The 10,720-nt window shown below is 37.3% G+C and overlaps 2 protein-coding genes across 2 annotated transcripts; both read right to left on the bottom strand.

Moving 5' to 3' along the window:
- Window positions 1-691: 691 nt before the first annotated feature.
- LOC134842119 (uncharacterized) lies at window positions 692-4,575 on the bottom strand. Its single transcript, XM_063858312.1, has 4 exons — window positions 3,374-4,575; window positions 2,444-2,599; window positions 1,597-1,815; window positions 692-1,064 (listed from the first exon to the last, which is right to left on the bottom strand). The coding sequence occupies exons 1-4, from the start codon at window positions 4,550-4,552 to the stop codon at window positions 882-884; spliced, it is 1,737 nt and encodes a 578-aa protein (XP_063714382.1). The 5' UTR covers window positions 4,553-4,575; the 3' UTR covers window positions 692-881.
- A 123-nt stretch (window positions 4,576-4,698) lies between these two features.
- Window positions 4,699-10,374, bottom strand: LOC134842180 (alpha-1,3/1,6-mannosyltransferase ALG2-like). Its single transcript, XM_063858397.1, has 5 exons — window positions 10,031-10,374; window positions 9,279-9,560; window positions 8,651-8,861; window positions 8,197-8,306; window positions 4,699-5,416 (listed from the first exon to the last, which is right to left on the bottom strand). Exons 1-5 carry the CDS (start codon window positions 10,203-10,205, stop codon window positions 4,884-4,886), a joined length of 1,311 nt encoding a protein of 436 aa, XP_063714467.1. The 5' UTR covers window positions 10,206-10,374; the 3' UTR covers window positions 4,699-4,883.
- Between the last annotated feature and the right edge of the window lie 346 nt (window positions 10,375-10,720).

Here is a 10,720-nt window from a genome sequence, read left to right on the forward strand (position 1 = left end):
AAACATGATACCATGATACTTGCTTGCGGCACAAGAAAAATCCGCGATGTGGCAACTAAGCCGACAAAATTTTAGCAGATGAACGAAAATCCGTATGATGCAGAGACGACGAAGTTACCTCTAGGCCAATTGGCAAAAAGTCTAGGTCCCGATTACAAGACAATTTCTTCCGCAAAAGTAATTAATATACACAACTAGATCTAACAAAATGATACAATAACCTTTTTAGATAAAAAAACATGCCCAGACAGAAGAATGCAGAGCTATTATCGGACACAACTTACCAAGCAGTAAATGCTGAGCCCTTCATAGAGTGGAAACCCTTCATGCCGAAATTTTTGATAAAATAAAGAACTTTTTTCTAAAGAAACCCCTCAGAACTCTTTTTTTGTACAGCAAAAAAAAATATTCTTAGATGTGGCAACTAAGACGAAGACACATAAGAGCACAACTATTAGGCCACTTCTCTTCGCCTACAAACTTAGATATTTTAATCTTGTCACGTTTTCTAGGAGCAGTAACCATAGATAACCTGAGAAACGACTCCTGATAAATTGGTAGTATCTTTCGACTTCAGGTAAACTTTTTTCGGAACGCACCGTCGAAACAAAAAACACAACGGACCAAGAAAGAAAATCAATTTTCTTTTAGAACAAAATTGTAATCTAAATTGAAGCATCAAACGCTGTTTTCAAAGTTGAGTTACGTTTATCCTTCAAACTGTTTTTCCAGGCCACTGATATTCTTTTTCTTCTTCTTAGCACCGGGGACTTTTTGCAACGGACAAATCTCCATCGGTGAATAAAAACGATATCAACGACCTCCTATCTAACTCCAGCTTGCGTTCTATGTTTTGTTTCATATTCATCTTTGTTCAGTTTTTACCAATCTCCAATGCGGATGCTTCTGGCAACGCTGGCAAGAAAGGCATCGCGAGTCAGTTGACCATTGGCGTAGTGGCTGCACAAGCTGGCCAGTTTTTGTTGACCTTGAACGAGATTCTTCTTGGCTCTTTTCTTTGGAAACACGCCCTCATTGAACGACGCCAACTTCTCCCTCGCAACCTGAATTTCAAATACCAAGTGTGAAATTTTGTCTGCGAAGAGAAAATAAAAAGCGCAATTTGGAAAAGAATATAAACGCAGGATGTGCAAGTTCGCTATGCTGGTTTTAATTTATGTTATACAAACACTTAAGACCATTTATCCACGGGGGAAGGACAAACACAAGAGCTGTACAGCTCATCACGGTGAACCGCTGTTGTGCCCCTGTTTAAGAACTACATGCAATTTTTTGGTTATTTTTCTGGGCTGGGTACTGTTGCTTTACCCTCAAGCAACGAGCACGGATCATGGTGGGCCTCGAACATCCGACCTTTCGATTGAGAGGCGGAGACCTAACCAATTCACCACCGCTCCCCAAAAGTCTCAATTCCAAAACTCAATTACAAAAATCTCAATTCCGTCAAGGGCTAAATTTCCCAATGAAAAGTTCCCACCCTTTATCAGCCAAAAGATGCGCCACATCTGCCTTCCATCATTAAAAATCTCAAGACTAGATTGTAAGTCATGCTTGCTTGAAAAATGGTTAACAAACCTTTTGTTCCTGTCGAATGAGTGAGAGTGCCTTGAACACATGCGGCTTCGTAACTGAGTTCACATAACTTAGATGGGATCCACAAGTGTCCAGAATGTTGTTCCTTCCTGTTGGATCCTCATTGAGTGTCCTCGAAAACAGATTCCAGGCCTCCACTGGAAACATTGGCGGCATTTGGTACACTTCTAGGTCTCCGTTTGGCTTCTGTTTTCCACTTACCTAAAAACTAAGTTTGAGTATAACTTAAAACAATACTATCACTCTAAGCGGGAACTTCAAAAGAACACCCGTTATTGGAGATAAATTGTTTTATATGATTTGAAAAACAAAAATGATTTGAAAACAAGTCACTTTGATAAAATAGGTCTTTGATCGAACGACTGGAATCGAACACCCAACTTAATAAATATCAACCTAGTAGCATATGAATGATTGATCGAAGCATACGAATCGCTGAATCTTCAAACTTTTTTGCTTGACATCGAATATATGACGCTTTACTAATTCAATCGAACTCTCAATTTGTGTAAACATTAGACGATAAAAATGAATGCAGGCAGTCAAAGTCATTTTTTTCATCATAACACAGTAATAAGAATCAACGCGTTCAAACCGTCGATTCAGATTTTGGTGCTACTTTTGGAAAACCAATTATTTTCGTTTAAGCGATATCAATCATTATCATTTTATTTTTTAAACTTCAAATGCCATCCTTGCCAGATTTTAGCTTAAATTAATTCCCATCAAGATAATAACAACCATTAACATCAAAACTATTGACTCTACGCGCATTTACATTTTTTTAAATCCGCGCATATATTTTTAAACAATCTGGTTATCCACTTACACGCCCTGTGACAAACAGAGTGTCGAACATGTCCAGAAGTTCCTTGACCTTCTCAGAGTAAGCATGTCCGTCTTGGCCTCGTGTCTCCTCCCTCATAGCTCCATTCTCTAACTCACGAATTGCCGTCTGTTTGATGAAGCCCATGCCCTCCCACACCTGTTTAATTCCAGTTTGATCATTCATAATCCAGTTTGATCAAATATATAATCGAAACAAGGGTAACCGGTTGCTGTGCAAATAGCACAGAATGTTCCGATCATATTTAAAAAAACGAAAGATTTTTTTAACGTTTCTTCAAATTAGTGTCAATTTTAGAGTGGGGTGTGATCGCGTAGAAAATTAGTGAATTAAGCATGTTCGACAATATTTGCATTCAAAAAAATTAATAAAGAATAAAATGAAAAAAAAAAACGTTGAAAAAAAATTTCAAATTTTTTGCACGATATTTTAAATTTTAATGAGCTTTTCAGCCGATTAAGCGCTAAGCATCCAAAACTAGTTTTCTTCATAATTAAAATTTTCTTCATAATTAAAATAATTAAACTAGTTTTTCTCGACACTGGGAAAATTTTTTAATGTCGTTCAAACTATGACTGAAAAGGCTTTAAAATGATATATCACACGACCCATTCCGATGATTATTTGGGGTATCTGATTTTGCGTGGAAAAAAAAAGAAAAAACTAAAACACAACCGAACACAAGTTCTTCCCCATTTTCAAATGATCGGAACGAATACGTAAACATGACACACCAACATTGGAAGCATTTTCATCAAAACAATCAAACTTTTGTTCTAATATTAAACAAACACATCGCTGTCCTTTAGATAATGTTTTACTTCGAGACATTTATCTCAATTCTACTTCGTGGCCCTTTCCAGTTTATTGTTAATATTTCTAGAAATTATTTTCTATCAAAATTTTCCTTGCCTGATCGGGAGGTAAGAATGCAAGTGCTACCAGCTCACAGCAGATGAGTCTGAACGTCTCCGACTGCTGACACAAACCCGTCAGTTCCAGAGTCTGGATACTATGCCATACAAACTGACTCAAATGATAAAACTTCCCCTCGTGCGCAAAATCATTGCCGAACAATCGCTTAACGGCATCAACGCAATTCACGTTGTAACCCAAAATAAATTTGATTGGGTTTAATCGTAAGCTTAGGTCCTGGCACTTGCTAAGGATCACCGTAAAAATTTCCTCAAAAATATCCGGAGAATCACCGGCTGCAAAAGCGTAAACCAAAGGAATCATCTCTTCGCCTAAGTCTGTCATTAGAATGACCAGATATTTGAATAATGAAGGTGCCAAAGATGGACTAATATCCATGTACAGCCTTGTTTGTGAAGCCAAGTATCCCAGCTGCTCGTCTGTTGCGAAAACAAGTAGCCGACTCTGACCTGAGCTGCGATTGTCGTACAGCAGAAACCTCTTTGGCGTGGCCTCTTTAGTCATGGACCAGATTCCATCTATGTTCACCTCTTCAAGAACACTTGGTTCCATTGGAAGCTCTTCTGCTGCAGTGTCCAAGAACAGAAGACCGTCATCCAGAAAACCAGATGCTGCTCCACTTCCACTTGGCTCTAACTTCATATTAACTAGTTCTGCACCTGTAACTTCATTAGAATGTGCATTTGCCGGTTTGCTTTTACTCGAAGATTTCTCTTTTGGTTTGTATGCCTCTGAGGCTTTGCTTTTAATTGCAGCTTTGGCTTTAACTTGGCGAACCTCGGCAGGACTTGGAGCATGATTGTGATGATTGACATCTCTCAACAAATCCATCGACAAACTGCTTCTCACTTTACCTCTACAACCCATACCATGTTCCCTGCATACCCAGTATATACTGTGCGCACTGGCTTTGTTCAGCGAATAGACGTATCCTCCGTAACACAGTGCTCTGGCGCCTTTCTCTGTAACTACAATCTCCGGCCGGAAGGGGTCATAGTCGGTCAAATAGGTGTCTACAAAATCGTCTTCCGGGAATAGGCTCCCGGCAATATTTCCAGAAGCAGCAATAGTAGTACTTCCTTCTAAGGTATCAACAGATCCGCCCTCGGTTCCCCGCAGCAGCTGTCTCAAAAAATCAGCCTCCGATCTATCCATTTTGAGTCTGTCACATTCTATTTTAAACTGAAATTCAAACAAAAAAACTAGACCATTTTTAACTTAACCAGCCTTATCTAAAACAGCTTAGATAAAGGTTGAACTTTTCAGTTTTAAAAAAATAATAATTTCAAATTCTTCTTCAAATCCTAATAAATTGTTTTAGTCTGATAAAAATCAGTTCAAATATCAAGAAAGATTACAGGAACATGAAGAGTAGATACAGATTTAAACCAAGCACCACGTTAGAGGATATTGATTAGTTATAATTCGCCACTTTCACGGCGAGGACGAATCAAACAACCATCTCATCGCTTGAAAGATTTTTTTTTCAGCCAATTCTCGCAGTCAAATAATGATCCAGCTTTGACGCAAATGCCTCAAATGAAAAGTTGTGTTCCACTCTTTTCTTTCCTTCATCTCCCATTTTAGAAATCATTTTCTCTTCGTCTTTATTCGCGTCTCCCTTTTCAGCTTCATCACCACACCTCGCCAGAAGCACTTTTTCCACAGACTGGGCAAAACTTTTCGGATCCGGTTCACTAAGGTACCCAGTGACACCGTCTAGAATCGTTTCCAGAGGTCCTCCTGAGTTCACTGCTACAACTGGCGTCCGCATGTACATGGCTTCAACTGGCACTATCCCAAAATGCTCACCACTCGGCGTGTACAACAGCACCGAAGCTAGGTCAAGAAGTCTCAACTTCTCAATGTGAGAAGGGGACTTGAGAAAATGAACTTTGTCGTCGCTGTTTATATTTTCGACGTCACTAAGACCATCAGCTAAAAAGTTGTACGAATGCGCAAGATTCCACAATTCTTCATAATGGTCCACATTTTCAGCCACTCTACTGTCATACCCACCTGCAAAAATACAAAATAATAACAAGGATAGCCGGGTACTGTGCAAAAAGCACAGAATGTTCCGACCATAGTCTTACAAAAAATACAAACAAATAAACTAGAGCTGAGGCATATTCGACAGTCATAGTAAAATAAGCAAATTACAAAACAATTTTTGTAGAAAAATGACTAGAAAAACAAAAAACCAAAAAAAAAATTCAAACTTTTTTGCTTGAATTGTTGACGTTTCTGTTTCCGAAAAGGCGCTGAAATACTAAAAAAAAACTAACTTTAGCTGAGTAAAACTAAGTTTTTACCGCTTAAATTAAGCAATTGTAAGCCTGCTCGCTCACTCGAAATTAGACAAAAAATCAAAAATTTCAAATTGGTTTTTCCCGACACTGGAAATGTTTTTTGATATGTCGTTCGAATCAGGACTGAAAGAGCTTAAAATGATATATTACTCAACTCTCTTCGATAATTATTTGTGGTAGCTGATTTTGCTTGGAAAAAAACTAAAACACACCCGAATACAAAGTTCCTCTCCATGTTTCAAATGGTCGGAACAATAACAAAACAATTTTGATTCTAGCAAAAAAATCATCGAGATCACACACTCCAACATTAGGCTAATAAATTTATATTTTGAAAAAAAAACATCAAAATTACAGCAAAACTTCTCCAAATTGAACTTACAGCATAAGAAAAAACATAGCAAACAGACAGTTGGACACAGAGGCGAAAGTGAGCTTCCCACCACTTGCGATACAAAAACGAGTGACTGTTATAAAAATCTAATGGAAATAAAAATTGAAAAAAAAAACATGTAAAAAACGTTTTTATCAAGAAAAGTTAAAAGAATCGCAAAAAAGGCCAAAAACGATCCCGAAAAAAAACAATCTGCATCAGAAAAAAATTTTAAATGAGCTTTCGGAAAAATAGAAAAAAAAAGCTGAACTTCCAACAAGTCTTTTCTGCAAGAACTAATCCGGCAAAAATAAGCAGACAGACAAAAATCTAAGATAGCCAAAAACTTTCAGTCTGCAAAAAAAACAGATCCCGACTGGAATCAAACTCCCCGGCTTTGTCGTCAAACAGGGGTACTAGAGCAACTTAGACAGGTCGCATTGATGTAGTCCAAGCCTCAGGAGATGAGTCTTGTGAAGATAGTTAATTACGGGAAAAAGTATCGTAACCGATAAGAACACCCTTGCTTATCGCAAGGGTATCGTCCCCGATTTAAGAGACAGCACTTTTTGGTTTTCCATTTCTTTTTGGAATTGATAATTTTTCCAGAAAACTTCAGCGGAAGATTAAAATGGAAAAAATTTAAGGTTTGCACGATGATTGTACGTTCACATTCATCTATTCAAATGATTTCAGATTGTATTTATAGACACTGGTCCTAAAAATAACACTAGGTTCGCTGTAACTGCAATCAAATTTTTTTTCAATTCCAGAAAAAGAAACATTAGTGGCTGGCTTATTTGAAGCTATTTATGGTCCTCCCCTCAGACAAAAGTTAACTGTCGTTTGTAGAGAATCTATTGAGTCTAACACAAGTAAGCAGGAAAAAACACTGACTCCAAAAAAATGAGAAATCTGATAAGAAAATTCCATTTTTGAAGTTAGAAGTCGATCAAGTTTTTCGTGACCTTTACATTTACACTTTCGCTAGTGGATTTTGCTTTGCTTTTAACAAAGGGAATGAACTTAAAATAACTCGAAAGTCAAACCAAGAAAAGTCAAACTTGAGCTTGCCTTGCTTTTAACAAAAGAAATGAACTGAAAATAAACCAAAAGTCAAACCGCGAAAAGCCAAAATTGAGCCTGAAAAAAATCTTAAGGCATTTCATGAAAAAAATATCATAACCTATAGGAGAGCCTAAACAATTTTCATTGAATCTTACAATTAGAGTTGGTAGAATTATTACCAACATGGAAAGAAATTTTAGAAAAAAATATCGCTAAATTTAAATACTACCATGCTCAAAATGTTCTGTTGCAGTAAAGTTCCACACAAAGGCGGAGCTGCGCATTGCAATCACAAACGAGAACACGGCAAAAGCAGCTCTAAAAAGTCAATAAGAAAAAGTAGAAGTAAGCCTCGAATTAGTAAAAAAAAATTCTGCTGCATCTCGGATTCGATCTGCCACCGAGAGATTATGAGTCTCACGTAATAGCCACTCAGCTACGGACGCTTAATAAATCATAAACACTAGCCACAAACAAAGCAGAGAACATATGCTATGAAATTTATAATCCTACAGATCGTCATTATAGCAAACGTGCCACAAATCAAAGAACATTTTTAATGAACACTTATATTTGCAAGTTAGCTTAGAAAAGGTTTCGTACTAATACACTGCACTCGCAAGCTCGCTAATTGAAGAAAAATATCAACTTTTGAGTTTCAAAACAAATAGATGGCCTTAAGTTCTTTGAATTTCTAGAGCAATTTATGTGACACTTTTTTGATAAAAATTAGCCCAATTTGAGAAAACTGGATCAATAGTAATTTTTTTATTTTGCTAGGAAATCTGATAATTAAATTCTATTTCTAAATTAGAAGACAATCACGTTTTTCGTGACCATTAGACTTTTGCTGTTCAATAGGGGAGTTTGCCTTCCTCTTAACAAAAGAAATGAACTGAACTTAAAAAGAAATCGAAAGTCAAACGCAAAAGAAGTAAAATATGCGCCTGAACCTTTCCTAAAAAAAACGAAAAAAAATCACCGCCTATATAAGAAACTGAACTACATTCATTGACTATAACAAACCCCTCAAAATGGTAGGTTACCTGCAATTATGAGGTGTATCTTGTCTCTCAAATCCTTCGGTAGCCTCTCACTTTCTCGCAACTGGGCCAAAGAGTCGATTGCGAGTGCTATATTCTTCTTTCGCTCAAACCTATCAAAATTATTAAACATAAAACTTTTCAGAAAATATACTTGAAATGATTGTAAAGTTTTGCAATATTAAAACAGAATAAAGAACTTACATCGATGAAAAACTGTATACTATTACTTTAATTCCTTTGCTTGTTTTAATTACTGCAAACAGAAAACTGGAACAACAGAACGGTAGCAACCGACGTAACCATTTATTTCGATTTTTTAAACTTGCTTTTAACATTATCTGTCATTTCCTGGGAAAAGAACAACCCTCCATCTTTGATTAATTTCAACTACATAAAAGTCGGAAAAATTGCAAGAATTTGGATTTGACACCGATTTTTAATCGAAAGTAGCAACCTGTTCAGTGATAGCAGGTATATATCGTTCTTATTGTACCATGGATCCAGGTCGAACCAGTCAGATTGATTGCTGGACTCCAAGGAGTCGAAAGACTCCGTGTGTATGCAGGGGTATAGCACATCTACTGCTTTGTGCTGTAAAGAGGGGAACGTGTCTCTGAAAACTGAAAGAGTGAAGCGACTGTTGACCAGCACCGTGTCAGCCAAACCTGAAAGCATAAAGGAGGTTTACTTATATCATCTAACAGAGACGAGGTTGAACTTCACAAACACAAACCACAACAAGCTAAAATGTCTCAAAAAACCTTCTACTTCTGAATGATGGATGCTTTTGTCTTAAACAAAAATATCAAGTACCGATCTGCTGCCCGCGATTGATTTTCAAACTCCGGGAATAAAACGCTGTATTGCCCGTGACGATTGAAAACGCATAACAGAAGTTTCTCACACACATGTGCGATTTGTGTTGATAACTTGGATATTGTGTTGATAACTCACATAAGCACCGCTTGTTAAAAAAACTGAAAAAAAAAGCATCAACAAAGTAGAGTTACATTGCCGCAAGGCAAAAAGAATCTTAACATTTCGATGTCTCAGATTGATATGAATGAAAATGGTAGACTAACCAGTAGTAAACTGCTCAAGTGCATCTATAGGCGCTCTATATATTCTTTTCAACATCGTCTTTCTGGCCGTCAAAAGCATATCTGGAAAGTGACAATAGAACACTATTTTGGCCTTCCTGCTCATCCGAAGCACTGGAATGCATGCCGATATTTGGTCACAAATGAAGACGTCGTGAGTGAATGGAGAGAAGAGGACTATGTAGAATGCGAGGTATATCATTCTGAGATAGGCACACACAGCAGCACATCTGCCACCAAACAAACTCCTCGGAAGCCAGTCGCCTGAAGTAGACATGTTTTTTTTTTTAATTTCGTCAGTTGCGCAAATACACTTTCGTCAACTTAGTGCTTTTGGGCTAATCAATTTCGCTTGCTTCAAAAATTCTATTGAGATTTCTTCGCAATCTGCCCTGGCAAAAATCGAAGATCCATGCGTGTATTACTTCAAAGTAATCGATGTACAAATTTTTAAAAGCTATACAATCTATTCATTGAAAAAAGGTTCCATGTGGATACAGCTAACACGTAAACTCGTATGTAGTCATCACTATGAAATCGGATCTCTTTAACTATATCCCCCCTCGGGTAAGTAGTAACAAATATCCCCCCTCTAACGAAATAAATCAACGGTTAAGCATATGAAAATTTTAAATCTAGTAACTAATCTCCCCCTTTTGAAAAAGGGGGGTTATAGTTAAAGAGATCCATGTAAGCAACTAAATACAGTCTTTATAGTAATTTCGACTGCTCACCTTTGCACACAACCTGCATTTGTTTTGTTTCATCGAAGCAGTGGCTGGGGTCATAATGGGAAGTGTAGATGACGAAGGGGTGGTTGAGAGACCGAAGAGCAAGGGCAGAGTCCACTAGCCATCTCTCTGCACCCCCGATTCCAAGATCAGGGTGCACGAAGGCTACACGCACCATAATATTTCACTTATACCACAGGAAAAGCAAACACGTTGATTTATTTCAACTTCAATCCAGGCACTGATTCATCCAAGATGTATCAAGGATCAACTTGTATCGGTTGTATTAAGGATCAACTTGTAGCAACTTGATATTGATTTAGAATTTTATTTAAATCACACCACCGTAATCTGAAAAATAATTAAATCAAAATTGCACAGTTCTTAAATTGTTTACCATTATTACACTTCTGGGACAAAGAAGTTCCATTTTTTCCACGCTTCTACCGTGTTCTCTACAACTAATAGAAGTAAACGGTTGAAATTTTGACTGATAATGGACGAGAAACTTTCTCGTAGAAAATAGCCGCCGCGACTCAGCTAAAAAAAACGTACTTGCGAAACTTTCTCAAGATTTTTCAAAAACTATTCCCATCAGATGTTCATTGAGACCACGTTCATTGATATCAAGTAACTACCTGCTAGGAAAAGTTTTAAGCCGCTGAAGAGGAAGCCGGTCACTAACATTATTGC

The sequence above is a fragment of the Symsagittifera roscoffensis genome, chromosome 3 (genome assembly GCF_963678635.1).
Source record: "Symsagittifera roscoffensis chromosome 3, txSymRosc1.1, whole genome shotgun sequence".
Taxonomy (NCBI): Eukaryota; Metazoa; Xenacoelomorpha; order Acoela; family Convolutidae; genus Symsagittifera; species Symsagittifera roscoffensis.

Bases quoted from the DNA above. Each gene is read 5' to 3' on its own strand.
- LOC134842119 (XM_063858312.1), bottom strand. From the start codon at position 4,552: ATGGATAGATCGGAGGCTGATTTTTTGAGACAGCTGCTGCGGGGAACC. The intron at 2,600-3,373 runs GCAAGGAAAATT...GGAATTAAACAG, and splicing joins CATTCTTACCTCCCGATCAG to GTGTGGGAGGGCATGGGCTT. The intron at 1,065-1,596 runs GTTTGTTAACCA...TTTGAAATTCAG, and splicing joins TCATTCGACAGGAACAAAAG to GTTGCGAGGGAGAAGTTGGC.
- LOC134842180 (XM_063858397.1), bottom strand. From the start codon at position 10,205: ATGGTGCGTGTAGCCTTCGTGCACCCTGATCTTGGAATCGGGGGTGCA. The intron at 8,862-9,278 runs GTTAGTCTACCA...TTATGCTTTCAG, and splicing joins ACTTGAGCAGTTTACTACTG to GTTTGGCTGACACGGTGCTG. The intron at 8,307-8,650 runs GTTGCTACTTTC...TAATTTTGATAG, and splicing joins TACCTGCTATCACTGAACAG to GTTTGAGCGAAAGAAGAATA.